A 22509-nucleotide genomic window follows, 5' to 3' on the forward strand; every position below is an offset into this window, starting at 1 on the left:
GCAGGGTCCCAAAGAATTGTACATGACTGAACAACAATTGGAATTGGAGCATATTTAAGAGTAATAACTCCAAAAATAAACGTTTTTTTCTGGAAGTTAATTAAATACCACCATACAAGGTATGAGTCTTTCTCTCCTATTTCCTTCTCAATTCTGTCTTTCAAGTCCTCCCTCCTTTCCTACTTTCTTGCTCTCTTTGTTGTTTCTCTCCTCTTCTTCCTCCTATTCCTCTACTATTTTTTTCTTATTGTTGTTCTTGTTCTTCTTGTTTTCTTGATTCTCCTCCTCCTCCTCCTCCTCCTCCTCCTCCTCCTCCTCCTCCTCCTCCTCCTTCTCCTCCTCCTCCTCCTCTTCCTCCTCTTCCTCCTCCTCCTCCTCCTCCTGCTGTGGTTGCTATTGCTACTACTACGACTACTACCCCATTCTCTTTCTCCTTAATATTTTGAAATTCTTCTCACTTCTAGCAGTTTTATTTTTAATGTGATGGATGAATTCTTCTAACACTTAAGAACAGTCATATAACTTTCCAGCTCTGGTCTGGGTGAACTTTAAGGACACTCATGTGGAAATGTCCCAGGATCTTATGCAAATATAAACCAATACAAAGCAGGCAGTGTCCTGGATTTGGAGTGGGGAAGACCCGAGTTTAAATCCCACCACCAACAGTTGTGTAACCCTGTATAAGTCACTTTAAGTCTCTATTCTTCAGTTTCCTTATTTGTAAAATGAAGATAATTGGACTTGGTAGCCTCCAAGATCCCTTCCACTCCTATATCTGTGATTCTAATAAGTTCCTGTTAATGCCTAAGGAGAAACCTGCCATTCAGTTGACAATATAAAGGTCTTTTAAGATGAAAATCCCATAAAAAGTAGAACAGTGCCTATTAGAGTGGGAGAATTTGATTGAAATCCTGCCACCATCTCTTAAAACCTATAGAATGTTAGATAAGTCACAATCTCCCTGAGACTTAATTTCCTAAACGAGGGGGGGTGGATAAGATACATTCTGAGATTGCTTTCAGTCTAGAGTTATTATCTTATGGTCCTTGTATTTCTGGATTCATAATATAGCTCCCTTGGATTTCTGGATTCGGAATATAGCCCCAGAGAGGTAGTTGGAGCTGATGGAGTAGCTTCTGAATTCCTCTCAAATTTCTTAGCCCTCGACCATAGGTAGTGATGTGAATCTCCTTTCCTAATTCCCACTTTTCAGGTAACTATCTTACTCCTTTCCTTTCTTGTACCTCCTCTTATTTCTTCTAGCTCAACATTTCCTGACCAAGAAGTAGATGGGATATAATATGTATAGTTCATTACCTTCTTAAAGAAGACAGAATTGATAAAGGAATAGGAGAGAAAGACCCACATTTTCTATGATGGTGTTTAACTTCCAGAAAATGTTCATTTAGCTCCTAAATGTGCCCCAATTCCAATTGTTGTTCAGTAGTATCCAATTCTTTAGGACCCTATTTGGAGTTTTCTTGACAAAAATATTGTGTTGTGGCTCTCTTTGGTATTCTGGTGAAGCCCATGGACTCTTTTCTCAGAGTAATGTTTTTAATTTAATATTACAAAGGAAATCATTTATATTGAAATTATATATGCACACATGTATATGTGCACATATATATGTGTATATATACATATATGTGCACATATACATGTATATATTCCAAAGTTTCATGACTAGTAAATATCAAATCTGAGGCCAGATTTGAGCTCATGAAACTCAGTCTTTGGGATCTAAGCCCAGTACTCTACATACTGTATCATCTAGATGCCTAATCTGCTTTGCCTTCTTGCAAATAAATTGTTTTGCTTAGTGGTCAGTATTTTTTGTGTGTGTGAAAAAAGGCTCAGGCTTCCTTTTCAGGGATTCTAATGAAGGCTGTCTTTACAATGTGCCCATACTTTCTAGAGGAATCATTGAGCCAAACACTATAGCTTTACATTGATCCCCGTTATGCTAATTTCTATTTAAGTCAGTTTCATTTCTGGAAGGATTATACTGAAACCTTTAAAAAAAAACTTTTTCCCTTAGAAATTGGAAGTATATTTTTTGCCAAGATTAAATGAACTTGAACACTTAGAGATGAGGTTTGGCTCAGAATTCCAGTCTCACAAGGCTTAAGCAGCTTTATATTTGGGCCAAGTTACTGTCTTGGGAGATAGGAGACAATATGTTTTGTTGTAAGAGGAAACTTGAAGAGCTTTGTAGCAAGAGAGACTGACCTTCATTGAAGCTTACTTGGAAATCTTACCCTCCTCAATATATTCCTGATTTGTACCTGAATTGTATAATTGCATGTCATTGCCCCCTGTAATTAGGGAGTCAAAGACTGGTGATCCATCCAACCTGCAACTTTCTTACTTGCTTAGCATGGAGAAAACTACCTGGCAACACAGTGAGTAAATATAGGCTCAATATAGTGCAAGGGCTTCACCTTGAATTTTCTCAGTGAGTCTGGGCCTTGACCAACTTGCTTTTTGAAGAATAGTGGGTAGTGAAGCACAAAGGAGTTCGTTTGCAGAGCTCACATCAGTTCAACATGAAGACTGATCCTGGCAGAGGAGAAGAAACCAGAAAGTCCTTTTAACAAGCCACAGGTGTGTAGTATAGCAGCAGGTGTGGATATAGAGCAGGCAGAGTGAACAAGGGGGAGGGGTGACAGTGTGTCCCTCTTGTGAACAACCACACATCTGCTGTTTGTAGAAGCCTCTTGTGATATGTTTGCTGAAACAAGTACACATGCACTACAATCGGCAGTCTGTGTTTGTCAACTAGCATTCATTTCTGTAAGATGGCAAAGGATGTTTTTCCATTAACCATAATGTCTGCAGCTTTTCAAGGTGGATCACGGGCTTCTGCCCTTCCTTGTCCACTTTCATAAATACCAGCTTTGTCTCTCACCTGCTCAAAGAAATACCTTTCTGAGGCTGTGTTTGAGTTCTTGCGCCCTGGGCAAGGTAACTTGAGCAGCTGCAGATGCAAAGGGATGCTGTGAAAATTCAACCTGGATGATATCATTTTTAATGGCTCACAGCATTTTTCAAAGCACAGGGTCTCTAATAAATAGACTTCAGAGCAGTAATGAGGATGCTTGAAACTCTGCAAAAGTCTACCTATGTTGGGGTTTATTGGCTCCCCCTGAGCCCCATGGTGGGCTTGGTACCAGTCACAGCAGCTGGTGCCTATGCAAAGGAGCCAATCTTTTATTTTCTTATAAAACCATGAAATACTCATCACTTCAGCTGAAGCAATCAGCACTCAAGGCTTTGGGGGAGGGAACCTCCTATCCTTTCTGTCCACATGGGATCTGGCATCTTTCTGCAAGTGTCTGGGAGACGTAGGAGAGAATAAGTAAAAATCAAAAGACAGGGTCTTTGCTGAGGGATTCATAGGCTTATAGATTTAGAAATGGAAGGAAATTCCAAGTCCAGCCTAATGCCCTCATTTAAAAGATGAGAAATATGAGGCCCAAGAGCTTAAATAACTTCAAGATCACAGAAGCAAATAAGAACCCAAATCCTCTAATTACAAATACTGGAAGATTTAAGTTAAAGTAAAGAATATTATAATTATCGTTTTTATACTGAGACACTCAAATGGATCTGTTACTTCATCAAACTGGATAGTTCCTAAAAGGACATATGGCAACCCACCCATTCCTGTCCCATCCTGTATAACTCTTGTTCCTGCCCTCCCCTAAACTCACCATTAGGGGAAAACTATTAGAATATAAAATCATAGATTTGGAGCAGGAAGTCACCAACCTTCTCATTTTGTGAATGAGAGAAACTGAGGCCCAGAAAGTTTAAATATATATTACAGACAGTTTTCCCTTTACATAAATTTGCCATTTGCAAATTCAAAGGCGGTTGACCAACAGGATTCCTCGATGGTCAGTGGTAGGGATCCAGGTTCTGGCAGGCAGTGGTAGGAATGGTAGTGGGCTGCCAGTGCAGCCCCAAGTCTGAGAGCTTCTGTCAGCTGCAGAAGTGAGAGGGTCAACAGATGTTGAAGCCACTCTGGATATGGAGACCATAGAGTTGTGATGGGATCACCAGGGGAGGGAGAGATGTGGAGAATAGTCCACTTATGTTAAGCCAGAGCTGGATGTATTTTGAGTTGTCATTTTAATTTTTTTTACAAGTCACATACTTCTATACTTTAGAGAGAATATGTGACCTTTCCAGTAGTTAAACTCATTCATATTATTTAAACTCTCTGAGTCTGTTTCTTTATTTATAAAATGAACATAAGTATGTCTTGCCTAACATCATCAGACTATTGTGAAAACAAAATGTGACAGTAGCTGTTAAGGCACTTCAAAAAATAATATAAAGACCAAAGATTTAATTGGAAGAAACCTTACAGATCATTTAGTCCAACAGATAAGGAAACTGAGGCCTTAGCAATGTTAGGTTACTTTTCCAGAGTCACACAGCTATTAAGAGACAAAGTTAAGATTTTAATCCAATTTTTTATTATATATCCTATGCTTTATTATTAAACAATCCAGAAAAATTGTTATAACAAAATAGGAAATGATATTTTGTCCTTTTTTGGTTTAAAAGTTTTTGAGGGACCAGTTACAAGATAACCCAGAAGATAGATATTTGTTTCCAAAGGTTTCAAAATTAAATAAGTGATCACAAAGTCAATAACCATAGAACCATAGTTATTCATTGAGTCTATCATGAAGTCTCTGCTATTCAGCCTGCTAAAAAGAAAAACTCTCTGTTATCTGATACTTGGTGAGCTAGAAATTTCTGTTATATTAATTCTGATAGCATATTTGGAAGCTTTTTTGTTCAATCCTTTTATGCTTAGATCAAAGAAAACACAAAATGGCAACAACAAAAAATCCTGCAGTGATAGCACATATCTTTTAACAAACATGATGAAATGATTCTTTACAAAACTATATTTTCCTATCCCTGGCCATCACCTAGAAAAAAAATAAATGGAAATTAAAACATAATAAAAATTTCATTAAAACCTATGCATGCAACCCCATGGCAGACTGTTTAGTACTCATTTTTTGTTATATGGGAAGTCAGGGTTTAGGATTGGGGCTTTTTCCCCATTCCCCAAATCAGCAGGAGCTATAATCATTAGATCTATTATTTTACATTAATTTCAAAGTTCCAAGGTTTTTAGGGCATCCAAGAAAGATTAAATTATCTTTAGGATAATGTTTGTGCTAATTTTTTTCTTTGAGATGTGATTTCTTGAAAATTGTTGTTCCACAGGTATACATGGCAAGTCTATTAATCTTATTCATGCCATTCCTCAGTCCTGCCAAATAAAGTAATATTTGGTGTATTGTTATTATTAATATTAACATTGACCAGGCAAATCATAATACTAATTTTATCTTGGGATCAATAGCATAAATTTGAACTCTAGACCCTCAAAAAAATCTTAGGGGATGCCCCATTACCTTTTTTATTAGCTGTAAAATACGAGTGAGTCTCTCTTTTTTGTGAGTCTTCCTGTGATGCAGGGGACTGCATCTAGAGCTGGCAGAAAAAAGTCTGATTATATAAAAAAAATTCAAAAACATTGCTTTGTGATTTGGCATAATATAAAGGTTCTTGTAGAATGGCTGATTCAGATTCAGGAGGCAGGTCAAGGGGATTAGCATGCTTATGTTTCACCTTTTCCCCTTTTTGGTTCTTTGTATCAGTGAGGATCGGATGTGAGGATGTCACAAGGTGGGTAGGCCATCACCAAAATTCCATCAAAACATTTTCATTCTGGGAAAGATGAGGGTGGGGGATTGGGAAAAGCAGATACTCAAAAGAAACATTGGGGAAATATTCTAAGGGTGGGTGCATTTGGCACATTTTTATTTTCACCTGTTCAGGTCTATTTGTGAAAACCATCTCATTGGATTAGATCAAGTGTATTCATTTAAAAGTTAAATCTTCCAAAGTCCATTCACTGACCAGAGCCCTTCTAACCCTGATTTCCCATTCCTCTGCAGGTGCCCAACTCCTGGATGTGATGGTTCTGGTCACATAACGGGAAATTATGCATCACATAGGAGGTAAGATCTGCATAGAAATTATTTGGTTCTTAAGTTAGTGAACATGGGACAGGCACAAAATGGTAATATGGACATTAAACTTATAAATCAAAATTGAAGTTGCTAACAATTGAGGCCTATATTCATCTCTTTAATCTGAGATTTTTTGGTGTTTTCTAGAATTTGATTAGGTAGCTCTGTAGTAGAATATAAGTTCAGAAGGTCAGATTTTAGTTGATTCATTGTTCCTCCTAATAATTCTGTCTATTTATGACTTCTAGTATCACTTTAGAACATTGGTAGGGAAAAATCTAATACTCTTTTTGTCGAACAAAGTCATTAAATTACAATCTGCTAGCAAGTATCTTATCTAGACACCATTAATTACAATCTGTATCTCCACTCGAAAAATTCCCATCATAAAACTCCCAATATGGGCTTAAAACCCACTTTTCTACATGATATGAATGAGATCAAAAATTGTAGTGAATGCAAGACAAAAATGAATGAGCCAAATGGATATAAGAAGTTATACTTCATGGAATAAAATAGTATTTTCTTTTCCTTTTTTTAAAAAAAAATATAGTTTGTCAGGCTGCCCTCGTGCCAAGAAAAGTGGAATAAAAGTTACACCTACAAAAGATGATAAAGAGGACCCAGAACTGATGAAGTAAGTTTTTCTTAAGACCTTCTCTAAGAATGGAGCTAGTTTATTTTATTACTTTAAAACAGAAACTAGGATCTTTTTGACTTTTAAAAAGGCATCTGACATAAAAAATAAGAGGATCTATTGAAGATTTTAGTCATTGGTAATCATTAGTGGCATTGTAAATGTATGCAATGTCTGATATCTTATAGACTAATTAATTTAAGCATGGAAAAAGCACACTAAGAAATTTTGTAAATTGTCCTGGGGATTTTAGGAAAGAATGTATTAATGTCATAGATTGTCATAATGTAGTAGAAAAGTAGGGGGCACAGCAGATAACAGTTATGGACCTGAAGTCAGAAAGATTTGGCTTCAAATCTAGTTTCTGAAATTATGTGAACCAATCAAATCATTTAATCTCTGCATGTTTCAGTTTCATCATATGTAAAACATGGATAATAATATCCAATGCCTCTCAGCATTATAGCAAAGTTAAAATTTTATAAAGGACTTTGCAATGCCAGCTATTATTTAGTAGACTTGAAATTAGAGGACCTGAGTTTGAATCTTAACTCTTGGGCAAATCACTTAATGACCTTGGACCTAAATTCCTTATTTGTAAAATGAGGAGGTTGAATTACAAGGTTTCTGGACCCAAATCTATGATACCATGAATCTGGAATTTTCAAGATGTCATTATGTTTTGAAATGAAGCTGTTTGATCATCCTTGTAAATCAGGGAACTTTTTTTCTGCCAAGGGCCATTTGTTCATCATTTATAACATCATTAGTGGTTCATATTAAATAATAAACTTATAGAACTCAAGCAGTGAGAGGTTGTTATTTATACCTAGCTTTTAGCTCATCATTGCCTGCAGTTGTCTTGGCAAATGATTTCATGGACCTTATATGGTTCAAGGCCTGAACATTTCCCATCCCTGTAGTAAATAAACTCATAGTGAGCACTAAAGATGGAATTATATTTTAGTATAGCCAAAAATAATGTGTTTATGCACACAGTTTTAAATATTGATAAATGTTATATAACTAATCTTACATCATAAACTTTTCAAAAGGTATTTTGGATTTTAACTTCTTGGGAGAACATTTACAACCCACTGTTTTTTTAGCAGGTGTCTGCCGCCAATAGTCAGGAGAGTGAGCCATATTTAAAATGAAATTTTGATTTTAACCAGGGTTTTTAGTAGGGAAACTGAACCCATAAATCTTTGAAGAATACAATATAAAATTATCTCCACAGAGAATACACTTTCTCTCTTGCTATAGATCACAAGAGTACACATATATATGTATATACAGGCAGAGATGACAATGAATGGCCAGCATGAGAGGTGTCTAATTAGCAAAACCATAGCTTAAAATAACATAGATGACTCAAGACATCTATCTTGAACCAAACACTTGACACTCTCATATTTGAAAGAATCTGACTCATAGAATAAGAAATTAGCAAAGGAGGCATCTTTTTTTTTTCTCTAAGGGTGCTAATTTTGCATCAGAGGACAAGATGGACCTCTGCGATCATTTTAAAAACCCAGTAACAGGTCTGGAGATGAGAAGGCCTAACCTATTCATTTGACTCTGACCTTACTTTAGGTTATGTTTGCTCCAGGGTATAGAGGTAGCTAAAGCTTTGCTGCCTTTCACTGCTAGTCTGTACTAAATCTTGACTTTTCCACTTTCTCATCCTCCTTTAAGTCTTTGTATTTCTCTCTCCTCACTTGGTTGCATCTGGAACAATAATTTGGGAAGTGGGGCCAACTCCTCATTTCCCAGAGAAAGAAAGATTAAGCCCTCAGCTTCTCCTTCCACCTAGAAGTAAGGATTGAGGGGTCAAGGTGAAGGGAAGGAGTGAATATAATGCTACTAATTTGTATTGTAACTGGAGCCATGTTTGTAACAACAGAGGTGGATAATGTTGTGAGTTCTGGATTGTAGAGCTACTTTCCCATAATTGAACAGCTCTGTATGAAGATGCTCTGTAGGAAGGCACTCTGAACAGTAATTGTGCCCCAAATTGGGCACCTCAGATTGAGGTAATAAATTCTGGCAATAAGTTTGTTGTAACATATCCTTATTTAATTCTAAGTGGCTCAGAAAAGCTTGATCACAACACTCCAAGAATCAGCTTCCAGATGAATAAATGAAAGCCATTAACTAAGATTTAGAATCAGGCAATTACATCTTGACCATTCAGTCCTCCATATCTCATAAATTTAGAGCTGGAAGATATTTCAAAGTTCACATCTAGTTCAGGAGTTCTTAATTTGTCTATATCATGGCCCTCTGACAGTCTGATGAAACCTGTAGACCCCTTCTCAAAATAATTTTTAAAATGTATAACAAAATATATAGGACTCCAAAGGAAAACAGTTATATTGAAATGCAGTGGTCAAAATTTAAAAAAACAAATTCACATAAATATGGAAATAAGTTTAGAAAAATGCTCATGTTTAACCCATATTGGATTGTTTGCTGTCTTGGGGAAGGAAGAGGAAGGAGGAGAGGGAGAAAAATATGTAACACAGTTTTACAGGGATAAATGTTGAAAACTACCTTTGCATGTATTTGAAAAAAATTAAATAATATTTTTAAAAAGTTCAAGGGCAATAAGATGGTTCAGTGGATAGAATACTGGCCCTTGAGTCAGGGGGATTTGAGTTTAATGCTGGCCCCATACATTTAATCCTTACTAGCTATGTTACCCTGAGCAAATCACTTAACCCCAATTACCTTACCAAAAAAAAAAATTCAAATAAAAATAAAAGTTTGTAAACCCCAGAGTAAGATCTCCTAATCTAAGACAATACTACCTACTTTCACCATTTTACTCACAAGAAATCTAAGCCTCAGATAGATTGACTTGCCTGAAGATTAACATTTAGTAAATACATGTTAGAACTGAGATCTGAGCCTAAGAAGGATCTAGTGAAAAAAGCTCTGCCTATGGAATCAGTTCAAATCCTGTCTATAATGCTTACTACTTATGTGACTTTGAACAGGCTGCCTAACTACCTTAGATCTGAAGTTACATATTGGCAAAAATTTAAAAATTAAAAAAAATTTAAATGAGTTGAACTAGATGGCCTCTGATGTCACCTCTAGCTTTAAATCTAATATTCTCTGACTTGAAAGCCAATGTTTTATTCATTCTACCAAGCGACCTTCCCATCTCCAGAACTGTGACCAATCTCCTGTAGTAGAGATTCTTATCTTTTTTCTTTTTGTCATAAAATAATACATTTAAATACATAAAAGAAAATAAATAGAATTATCAAACAAGTCTACTGAACTGCAGTTGTCAGAATATATATATTTGCATATGTATATATAAAACATAAAAAATAATACATGCATATCTATATGTGGGTACATATACACCTGCACAAGTTCCTGGATCCCACTCAAAGATGCCCTGTCCCTTTTCCCATAGCCTAAAAAGCTGTCTCCACTTTGTTAAATGCCTCAGTATTCAGGTGCTTTAGAAAAGGAAAAGAACGAAGGAATCCAAGGCTGAAGTCCAGGACAGAAGCCGACAGAACTCCACAGGAACCGAGCTGTGCAATTATGGATGAGGGCAAGACGAGTGGGACACAGGGAACTTATTCCCAACAATGAGGGGGCAAATTAGCAATAAGAACAAATGGTTCGGAGGCTGCCAAGTCACCCAAGTCCTTGGGAATACAGCATTTTGTCTTCCCTAACAAGGTCAGCTCTGGGAAGGGCCCAGCAGGTTCGCATTAAAGCCGCTTAACAGCAATTCCCTTACTCCATCTGGGCCCGAGAGCCGCTTGGAACAGGTCCGAGTTGCTCTTGTCGTCACTGAGGAGAAAGCAATTTAGTTCCCGTTGTTTTGTTGTTCTTCCTTCAAGTAATTTACTACAGCTGTGATTGAATGGATCACCTCGACCTCGAGCTCACCCGGGCATACACGGGAGGCAGGAAAGATGGCAGGCAGCTTAATGGACCAGCCATCGCTAACACTTCAGGAGGAGGAGAAAGAGACTAAGCCAGCTGTTTTGCACAATAAGGCTCTAGTTTATTTTTTACAATAAAACTGTAATGAAAGTTAAATTAACAGTGTAAAATATGTAATGGTGTATACCATAAAGGCTGCTTACTAAATGCTGGGGTAGGGCAGAGTTTTTAAATTTGGGGTTTTTTTTGCCTCCTGAGGATTTGATAATTTGTTTGCGATCATATAAAAGAGATGCCGTTATGAATTTAGCAAGGACCCTGATGGCAAGGATGTTATAAGTGAATTGTGCTGCATTTGCAAATGATTAAAATCAAGATCAGCATTTTCCACATTAACTTGGAAAAGCAACTGCCCTGTTTCGATGATTCTGTCAACTTAGTTTTTTTTTTTTTCTTTTTTTCAAAAAATAAAATAAAATAAAATGTCTGCAGTGAAGGGTAGACGGTGACTTTCAGAAACAGCATTTTCTAGGGATGGATGATGAAGTTCCTAATTGCTTCCACGCCAAGGCTTGGGAGAGTGGCTCCCATTTAGTACCTCTGCTTTATGGGGTCTCCTCCCCGGAGCCATAAACTTTTAACGGTATTTATAATTGACTAGCATCTTTAAACAAATGCAGACCACAGCAGAAACTTTAATAGATGCACCAGGTTTTGTTGAATGGTTGCATTTAGTTAGCATGCTATTAGCTGGTGATTTTGGAGGGGGTGGGAAAGGAAAAGAGTTTCCTTTTTTATGGTGTCACTCCTCCACCATGGTGAGATTAAGTTGTCAGCATTTTATGCAAATCCCTTTTCTCCCAACTTTACAACTGGCTGTAAACTTTTGTGGATACCTAAGGCTGCAGAGTCCTAATGTCAAGCCCTTGCCCTCAGGATTGCTGACCACCACTGCTCATATTCTCTGCTCAGGCTCTCCAGGAAATCAATCATTCTCTGACAACACTTTTTCAATGATATTCTGCTGAGTATTGTAAAGTCGTAGAATCTAAAGAAGAAAGGGGCTTCATGGGCCATTGATTCCAGCTCCCTCTTTTTACAATTAAGGAAAAGCTAATGCCCACACAATCTAAGTTACTTGCCCAAGGTCATACAGGTTGTCAGGGTCAAAGGAAAGATTTAACCTCTGGTCCTCTGACTCCATAGTGTACTTTCCACTGTATCATGCAGCAAAAGTTGTCATCCATCATATAAGATTAGCGATCTTCTCATCCACTGGCATAACTAATCTTTTCCCTCCATATGCCCAAGATTGTGGGGCTTGACAAGTGGTCCTGTGCACAGACCATTACTGTCTGGTGGTGATGAATACTGAGCATAACCAATACTCAGATTAGGTTATTCCAAATTGTAAATGACAGCAATATGTAAACATAGATTTACATAATGAAACATAAAAGCTTAATGGACTCAGTAGTATATACTGCACATCTCTTAATTGAACAATTTACCTGATAGCTCTGAAGATTCCAACATTCTGGTCTTTGAGGAAAACAGTATTATGCACAATTGGAAAACTGAGTCTAAATGCAGTTTAAAATGTCAGTAATTTCTTTTAATGATTGGGAAAGGAGCAAAGAATTTCATTAAGCATACAAATAAAAACATTTCAGATCCAATCAAATGGCTTCATCCCAAAGTGATAGTTCATTTGTTTTTTTTTTTTTACTTTAATTCCAATCACAGATGAACCTTTTTTTTTTTTTCCCAAGACAAGAACTCCTCTCTGTCTTGAGCTCTAGCACAAACCCAGCTAAGTACTGTATGGCCCAGGTATATATGTCTGTCCTCAGATAATCTCATGCTGGCATTGAAGCTTAGTAAGAATATGAAGTAGTCATTCTCTCTGGTTAATCAGCGAGGTTCCTGGAGGTCTACGGTTGGATATTGCATATTCACCAAATGAGAATGATCTATTACAAAATAGCTGTGGTAGACTTGAATGGATGGAGGTGGGTAGAAGAGGTAGTGTGGAACCCTGGCTGGACACTATGAGGTAACTTTAAGGGCACTGACTGGATGGGTTCAGGATGGAGGCTTTCAAGAAGTAGCTTCACTATAGAAATATTTTCTTGAATCTGATAAAACTGATCCAGAAAGTGTCAGCTAAAAACAGCTACAAGAAAATTAAGGGGAATTGAAGGGGGGAGACTGTTGTAGCAGCAATCAAGGAGCTAGGTCAGCATTTATAGGTTCAGGGAAATCTAGGGAATAGAGGAACAGAAGTTATTCTGAGAAATCAAAAGACCTTCAATAACAGAGAAGCCATTACTTGATTTCACTTGGTAGCTCAATCTATTTTTGGACAAATGAGTTTTAGGAAATTCTTCCCTATGCTGAGATGAAGTATATGCTCATATACCTTACAACTCCTGCCCACTGATCCTAGTTCTTACCTCTGGGTCAAGCAGAATTAGTCTTCTCATAACAATCCTTCAGATCATATAGTTATAGGCCAAAAGTTGGAAGGGACCTATTCTGTATCACCTATTCTAATTTCATTTTAAAGATAAGGAAATTGAGACCCAAGGAGTAGAACGACTTGTCTAAACATGACATGTAAGGATTATAAGCATTTATACTCAGATCCTTTGACTCTGAATCAGTGTTCTTTTTACTCTTCATGGTATTTTCATTTTAAAAGATGTTAACCACCAAAGAGAAAATCCCAATTGAAGAAGCACTTGTCCAACTAAACAGCTGGCTTCCCCTCAGGCAGAATCAAGCTAATTGCATTTCACTGAACTCTAGATAAGGCCCTAGGGGCATTTCCACATTACTGTCTTTAGAGTTTACTTATAGCATAGCTAGAAAGACATCTTCCAAAAAATATTTATCCACTAGGTTAATTTTTTTTCAAGCTATAGAAGTAAGAGATACTCACAAAAATGGAAAGAAAATGAGGCAGAGTTAATTATACTTTGATTATCTGTCTCACAGTATTATATTGATGGTTAAATGAGATAATGGATATTAAAATGCTTTGTGACCATGAAGAAATCAGTTGCTATTTTTAATATGATCATTATCCTTATCATTATATCTGTCAGAGGCAAGACTGTGATTATTGGCCCCATTAGACAGAGGAGAAAACTGAGACCCAGAGAGGGAAGTAAAAACAGCATTATCCTGAGAGGAGAATAAGGGCTTCTTTTCCATTTTTTATCATGTTGTTTACTTGAGGATCTTTTTCAATAAATAGGCTATAACTAGGGTCATTTTGCCTAAGAATGTAGGGACTTCTAGGAAGAAGGAGAAAGGTTAAGTCACAGTTCTCATTTAATCTGGCCAGAAACTCAGCTGGTATTTTTAGAAAGCTTCTCTGACCAGAAACAGCTCACCAGGGAAAATATGATCCAACTACCATCACAGTCATTTGCTGTCTCTTTGATTTTCTTCTAGTGAAGTCAGTAGCAATGGTAGCTATGTATGGTCTCCCTCAATATAGCTGGAAGGCCATGCTCCCTGACAATGATAGTTTAGAGAACAATTGTGAATTCTCCATAGGGAGGCTGTTCTGTGTGTAAGGATTAGGTAGGTTGTAATTTCTGGAGCTTGCAAAATATGGAAAATTGATGGGGGATGATTTGGAGAGTGTGGGTCAGCCAAGAGAGGACAGAATATTTCAAGAGACAAGATTATGTTGGAAATTTTGGGCTTGAGGAGCACAGGTGGAGAATGTCATTTTCTGACAAGGATCATAGTTTCAGGGAGAGGAGCCCCAAACGCAAGACTAAGGAAATTCAAGTGTAGAGGAAGCAATCTTGGTAGTGTCAGGGGCCTGGGTCTCAGTAAGTTTAATCAGAGGTAATCTACAGAGCAGCAAATCAGAAGAAAACTGAGAAGACAAATAAAATACAAATATTGAAGAAATCCAATACAGGGATGGAGTTCATGAAGCAGGCCGATTATGTCAGTGATCAAATGTAATTATCAAGGTTCCATAATCCATTAAGTTGCTCTTATTTGCAATGTTCTTATGGCCAAAGTGACATAAAAGATAGCAAAAGGTGGCTGGATTCAAACTCAGGACTCCTGACTCTCAGTACAATGCTCTTCCTGTTAGTCCAGTAATTTAGTGTGGGAAAATATCACCATCATTGCATTTGCAGTACCAGAGTTCAAATCCCAGAGTTCTGTACTTCTAGCATGGTCTTAGCCAATTTGTTTTGCTCCTTTGGACTTTTGTTTCTTCATGTTCAAGTTTAAGGGATTTACCAAAGACTATCCAAGGTCATTGCCAGCTTTAGATCCTCTAGTTCTAAAGAACTCAGATTTCTCACTTATAAAATGGGAAGGAGAATTCTGGGTATGTAGTAAATAGCTTAGACTATGTATGCTAGTATGTACCCAATTATAGGAATCTCAGAATGACAGTGAACCTGTGAGTTGCTAATAAAGCTTCTACTCTGAATACTGAATACTGGATGCTGGGCAATAGGTGGACAGACTCCATTGCCATATCTGGAATGCCAGTTACCTTCTCTTCTCTTGCAGAAATTAGAGGTAGCCCTACACTCTTCCATTTATATGCTCTGTGTTTAAGCTTCCCAAATCTTTACTGTAAGGTGTTTTATTTTGATTTGTTTGGGGGATTTTTTGTTTAATTTTCCCAGAATGATCTTGAGCAGGGTTTCTGTCCTATTTCTCTTCGATGCTCTTGAAAATTAGACCAATCTTGCACTCTCCCCTACACACACACACACACACACACACACATGCTCGCACACGCAAGTCAATAGTCACTGTTCCCATCATCCAATCAGTGAAGCATAAGCTATGAGTCTCAGGATGTGTGATTTACCACAGAAGATACAGGAGATTTAAAGCATAGTCTTTACCTTCAAGGAGTAGACAATATAATTAGGAAGGCAAGAATCACTGGTAGAAAAGAGCGATCAATGAAAGGCTAACTATAATGAGAGCATTTGTTCCATGCTATGTTTCTTTGGTTCCTGGATCACTGCGATTACCTTGGCAGGAGAGGTTCCACCTTGTAGTATACAGTAGCCACTGCTTTATGGCTCCCTGATTCCATTGTCTTGCCTCTTATCTCACTTTCTATTTTTCAAGATAGACTCTGGTATGTAGGTATGTAGTGGCTATCACTATAAGTTCAGGAAAGAAAGACATCATATTGGACTAGAGAATCAAAGGAGGCTTCATGGAGGAAGTGAAACTTAAGCAACCATGTAAACTGTCTCCCACACACATTATTTTAGCAAAGAGGATGTTCAATAGTCACAATATGGCTTTGTATCCTCAAGGAGCATAGAGCCGATCTAATTCAACCCCTTCTTTTTATGCTTGAGAGAACTGAAGTACAGAGAATTTCAGTGACTTGACTAAGCTCACACAGGTAGTAAATGGCAGAATTAGGTTTTGAACCCAAGTTCTCTTTCTCAATTCATGTCTCTTAATACTACACTATGTTGCCATTCAGAGAAAGTAATGAAGGGGGGATCATTTTCCTGATGTTCAAAAATTTCATGCCTGTGTAGCTTTTAGCTGATGTCAGCTTTCTGAAGTATATCAGTCTATTTCTCAAATTATACACTCATTTCAATACCAAATAAACTCTTGGGCTTCCAAATCAGAGACACAGAAGGTGCTGGCTAGCAGCTGCTAAATATAAGTCTCTAGACCCAAGGAATCTTAAGCTCTTCTTAGGGCTTTCTGCAAAGCACCATTCTAGACAGCTAAATGGACAGAGTGCTAGGCCAGGAGTCAGGAAGACCTGATTCAAATCCAGTCTCCCCAACACTCACAAGTTGTGTGATCCTGGATAAGTCATTTAATCACTATTTGCCTAAATCCATGGGAGAGGGAAATTTTTTTCCAAGAAAGCCCCATATAGAACCACAAAGAATTAATCAGATACAACCAAACATCTCTACAACAACAAATCAGTCATACATGCAATCAGGAATAGCTGAATTCAAATCTCATGTCAAACATTCATTATCTGTGTCACTCTGACTAGGTTACTTAATCCCCCTATGAATCAGTTTCCTAATCTATAAAATGAGATGCTTAGACTTGATGTCTTTTAAGGTCCCTTTCAGCACTGAAGCTGTGGTCCTATGAACATTAAGACTACCACCTCACTTTCTGTGGCCTCCTATCCTATGCATGCTCACTGTTTCTGTGAATTATTTCTCAAGAGTATGTCAAGTTACTTGTATGTCAAGTCTACTTTTTTTAAAAAAAAATCTGTATTTACACTTTTCTATAAAGTGTGTGCTTTAACACAAGAAATACAATCTGAATTTACATACACATATACCCTGGACTATTTTATTCTAATGCTAGCTTTGATGTGATGTGTAGAGTTGGATATTAACTATATGGTCTTGCATTTTCTCACACTATAATGATGAAAACATTTGTTCCATGCTATGTTTTTTTGGTTCCTTCACACAGTTCTTTCCTTGGATCACTGAAATTATCTTGGCAGGAGAGGTTTCACCTTGTAGTATTTGTAGTAATTGTAATATTCAGTAGCTACTGCTTTGTGACTCTTGCTGATCCCATGGTCCTGCTTCTGATTTCACTTTCTATCTTTCAAGATTTCTAACCATAGAGACCTTTGGTCAAGCAGGTAACTGCCACCACATCCTGTTGCAACTTTCTTTATCCCACCTACCAAGGACAGGACTCCTAGTCTCTGTGTTTTGAATATAGTCATTCAGGGCTTTGAAGGGCCTGGGGCCAACATCCAAGTCACACAGATGGGTATCAGGAAGCATCTGGGCTTTATTAACAACTTTCCTGAGGGCTATAAAGATTTGTGGAATGAACAATAATATATGATTCCCTTTGTATCTAGGATTCAAACCCAAGCTAAAGATTAGTAAGTAATCTAAGAATAACCTGGAAAAGCAACAGCAATAATAATAGCTAACATTTATTTTTTAAATGTGTATATTATTTCACTTGATCCTTACAATACTCAATAATTTAGGGACTCATCTTCATTTAACAAATGATGAAACTGAGGCTAAGATTAGTTGATTTGCCCAGGGTCACATAGTTAGCAAGTGTCTGAGACAGAATTTGAATTTGGGTTTTCTTCACACCAAATTCAGAATTACAACCATTTTGAACTCAGTTGCTACCTTCAGGAAGAGATATTTGCAAGTATCCATGCCTTCCCAAATATATGTATTTGGTATAAAGGCCAGAGAAATTTTAAAAAGGAAAGGATCTAAAAAATAAAGAGCCTGTCAACTGCTTTCTTGGATAGTGGTCACACACAATTCACAGAAATGGTGAGGAGGGATAGGGATAGGAGACCACAGAAAGTGAGGTGGTGGTGATCTTTATGCTAGATGATAAGAATCCTGTTCTAGAGACAGAAATGGCTAATTCCCAAGTTCATGTCTATGCCCATTCATATTGGAGTCTTATGTGTCTCATTGCCAGGGAAAATTATGTTTTTTTCTTTCTTGACAGTAGGAGTTATCTCCTATTTTACCCACTTCATTTTCTTCTAATTTTAACCTTTTGTTTCCTTTTTGTGGGACATAGGTGTCCCGTTCCAGGCTGTGTTGGACTTGGACATATCAGTGGCAAGTATGCTTCCCACCGCAGTGCATCTGGGTGTCCCCTGGCAGCCCGGAGACAGAAGGAGGGGTCACTTAATGGTTCATCATTTTCCTGGAAATCACTAAAGAATGAGGGGCCCACCTGTCCCACTCCTGGCTGTGATGGCTCAGGTCATGCCAATGGGAGCTTCCTCACACACAGAAGGTAATGCTTCACTCACAATCAGAACATACTATGCTGGTCACCATTGAATCTGTCAGGGAGGAAGGCTACATCACCCATGGGGAGGGAGAAGGTGTCAGAGGGATACAGTCTAGAGCTTAATGCCAGCTGATCTATTTGTCTAGATGTGCAGCCACTCACATCAACATAGAAACTGATGGAAGAGATCTCTGATCTTTTCCTTTTCTCTGCAGAAATAAGCATCGGTTTCTCAAAGATAGAGCTATTTCCTTATTCTACAATTGATGACAATTTGAGAGCAAATGGTTATAAAATTAGGATTTTGTGAGGAAATGACATTTTTCATCACTTGGCATTTGATCATGGACATAAATCATCCTTGATTTACAAGTGTATATTTTACTGGATTTTCAAATTCTTATGGAAAATATTGGATTTGATGAAAAAAGAGAAGAAAAATAAGTCCTTAGGCCAACAATCTCCTTTACTCAGAAAACACGTTTTTCTCCACAGTACTTAGTCTTTCTCTAGGTTACTTTCTAAAGAATAGCCGTAAGGACTTCCCATTTTCTGATATTTCCTGAGAATACATGTACTAAGATGCCTTCCTACCTCAATGCCCAGTCTCCATTAGCACACAGTTTCTTTAACATCAGAACAAAAAAAAAACAAAGACAAAGGGACTCTTGAAATTTTCATACTTTCAAATTTGCCTATATTTCTGTGATCAGTTTAAGTTTTAGAAGAAAGTAAGAGATTATCAATGATATAAAATGATAGAAGTTTTAGATCTAACTTTGATGACTATTTTTTCCCTCTATCTATAAAATGGGCACATTCATATTTGTTACTGAAACCTGTTCTGCTCATAGAGATTTCATGCCATGCTATGATATATTGTTGGTAATGACACTCAGTTTTTGTAGAAGGAAACTCTTTTATTTAACTACTAAATTGTTGGCAGGAACTCACATAAATATTAAAACTTTGGGACCTTTTAATTAATAAGATACATTGATTCCTAGAAATCTCTGTCTCTTAGTTAGTTTTTCCTTATTACAAAATTCTTTGGAATAGTTTTTAAATTAAAATATTATATACCTCTATTAACTATTTCCCATATCTTTTTTATTTCTTTATTCTTTTACTAGTTATCTAGTAACCTGATAGTTAATATCTAGTAATTAGCTAGCAATCTGGTGTTTAATTTTGTTAGTTGATATAAAATTAAAGCCTTTGTGATAAAGAACAATAACTAACTTTAGAAGAAAAGTTTTGAAACCTCTTTCCTTATATATACCTTCATGAAAAAGTAGCTACTCAATGCCAACATAGAGAATGCACTTCCCAAGCTTTCCTAGTCCCCTTGTTCTCACATGGATTGGTAATGTTAATACCATCTCACTGGCAGGTATGCATTTTCATTTAAAAGTGCCATCTTAAATAGCCCATCCCCAGCTTGATTCAATGTCATTGCTTTTTTTTTAAGAAACTTTTACTGAAGCATAAAGATGTAGCCCACCTCCATTTCTGCATGGGATAGAGCTGTCTTCCTTTATTCCATCCCCTATAGAAGCAGGAACATTTAAAGACCAGAACTCAGGATTTCCCAGAAGATTGAACATTCTTCCTGGATAATGGAGTTATCCTTTTCACATTGCAGCTTTCCCCATTGTAGTTTAAATATATCATGGGTCAGCATAAGAAATTAAATGAGAATTTGGGGGGAGTTTTGCAGAAGCCACAGATGATATGGGAAGATCAGTAGACAACACAGAGCCTATGACTAGTTAGCCCAAATTTTACAATAAGGTGCTGTAAATACCCCCCAAATAAAAAGAACAAATTCAAACTTCTCTGGTACAAAGGAAGGCCAAAAAATTTTACAGAGATTTTTCAGACTTCAGGGGTGCCATACCCTTAATCTCCATTATATAGAAGGTACAACTGTGATCTGAAATAAAGGAGCTAGTCTAGATTCTGAATCAAATTATGTGCAGATTCTCAGGATTGTCTCCATGGATCAAGCTCTATGTCTGTCTGAGGACATTCCCAGGACAATACTATTAGCACTGGTATTAGGCCCTTAGAATAAACTCACTGGAGTCAAGTTCCAGTTCTAGTGATGCTGAAATTAGGCTCCAGTTGTTGGAGAGTTCTCACTGTGATAGAGCTCTCTGAATGATGTCATTAGGATCCATAAGGCTCTCGGGGCAGTGTAACTGATATCATAGATATATGGAGTTGAAAGGGAGCACAAAGGTCAGTTCTAGATTTAGTATGAATCTTTCCTATAACTTTCCTGACAAGGAATCATCTAGTCCCTGTTTAAACATAGAACATGATCTAGAAAGTCCCAGAGATCCAAGGAAAAAAAGCAGACTAGGGAAAGTTAAAGTCTTATACAATTAAGTGAAATTGTGACTCCATCTGTGTTTCTTCCTTATCCCTTCTCTCTTTTGAAAATTGGGACTCATTTCCTTTAGTTCAAAGCCATGTGATCCCAAGCAAGTCATTTAACCCTGTTTACCTTAGTTTTCTTATCTGTAAAGTAAGATGGAGAAGGAAATGACAAAACACTCTAGTATTTTTGCCAAGAAAATCCCAAATGAAGTTACAAAAGGTTGGACACAGCTAAAAATGACAGAACAATAATTGAATTCAGGTCATAGGAAAGTTTCTTTTCCTTTCTTCCAGATCTGAAATCTGTTCTCCTGAAGTTGAGATTTAATGCATACTGGATAGACTATATTTGATACTCTCCTTATTTATTATTAGTTTTGATAACATGATCATTGTTTCCCAAGGTTCCTTTCATCTTTTCTTTATTAACTAGTTCTTCCTCATTGGTCAAAATCAATCCAAGATAACAGTGTTACTCACTATGTTCTTAAATTTTAGAAAGATGAAACTTTAGCAAGACATGAATTCAGCATTTAGCAAGAGAATGCTCCAAAAGATATCTGAATAGTAAAAGTCATAAAATGATAAGACTTAGAGCTAGAAGAGTGGTGGAAGCGATATTTGAACTCAACTTCTCTGCTTTCCATTCCAGAGCTGTTTCTATTATACTACACTGCCTCTGGTCCTGCAAGGTCAATCTATCAAGGTGATGTCAGAGTTGGTTGTAACATAGGACTGTAACTAATAATTGTACAAGTCTACTTTCTTGTTTTCTATTACTTCCAAAATGATACTGCCTCAAGTTGATTTCTTGGGAGTGCCAAAATATCAGCTACCAACTCTTCATGCTTACGCAAAATGTGTTTTCCTGATCTTGCTCTATTCATCCACTATCCCTTCCATCTATCAGGTCATTCCTGCCAGGGGTTAAACCCTCAGTCTCACAAATCTCTGCATGTACTCTCCCTTCTTAGATTACTTCCAAAACAAACCACCTCAGCCAAAGTACCCCATTTAATTACTCACACATCCCCCATTATCAGGACTTTCCTCTGAATGTTTCTCTGGACAGACAGATACAGAAATGCTAAGTAATCTGCCCCAAATTATACAGATAGTAAGTAAAAAAGATAGGATTTGAACCCAGCTCCTCTGACTCCTTTTTTAAGGCTATAAAACTTTCAGTTTTACTGATGTATTTTGTTTTTATATTACATTCTTTTACAAATTACTCCCACTTCATTAGAAGTAGCTTGTAACAAAGTAAAAACTAATTATACAGTTACCTCACTTGAGCATAACTGCAACATTTCACATCTATACACCTCCAACTCTCTATTAAAAAAAAAACTGTTTTTTCTTCTATATTCTCTACCACATTAAAAAAGAAAAAAACAAATTTCCTGTAACAAATATGCATAATCAATCAAAATAAATACCCCTAAGAGCCATATATCATATATATATGTATTATAAAATAATATATACTATATATGAGATATTTGTATACATATGCATATATACATGCATATATGTGTATATATATACATATACACATATGTATGTGTGTATGTATGTATGTGTGGCGAGAGAGAAAGTGTGTGTGCGTGTGTGTGTGTGTGTGTGTGTGTGTGTGTGTGTGTGTGTGATAGATCTGTCTCTAAATCCAGTGCTTTTTTTCCCCCACTATAA

The 22509-nt window shown here is 37.0% G+C and overlaps 1 protein-coding gene across 1 annotated transcript in view; it reads left to right on the forward strand.

The window, feature by feature from the left end:
* The window catches only part of MYT1 (myelin transcription factor 1), a 74403-nt gene that overhangs the window by 33178 nt on the left and 18716 nt on the right, over positions 1–22509 (forward strand). Inside the window, exons 14-16 of the mRNA XM_051973609.1 lie at positions 5994–6056; positions 6622–6705; positions 18214–18435. Coding sequence (XP_051829569.1) covers positions 5994–6056; positions 6622–6705; positions 18214–18435 — 369 coding nt within the window. The remainder of the gene's footprint in view (positions 1–5993; positions 6057–6621; positions 6706–18213; positions 18436–22509) is intronic.

This window comes from Antechinus flavipes, chromosome 2 (genome assembly GCF_016432865.1).
Source record: "Antechinus flavipes isolate AdamAnt ecotype Samford, QLD, Australia chromosome 2, AdamAnt_v2, whole genome shotgun sequence".
Taxonomy (NCBI): domain Eukaryota; kingdom Metazoa; phylum Chordata; class Mammalia; order Dasyuromorphia; family Dasyuridae; genus Antechinus; species Antechinus flavipes.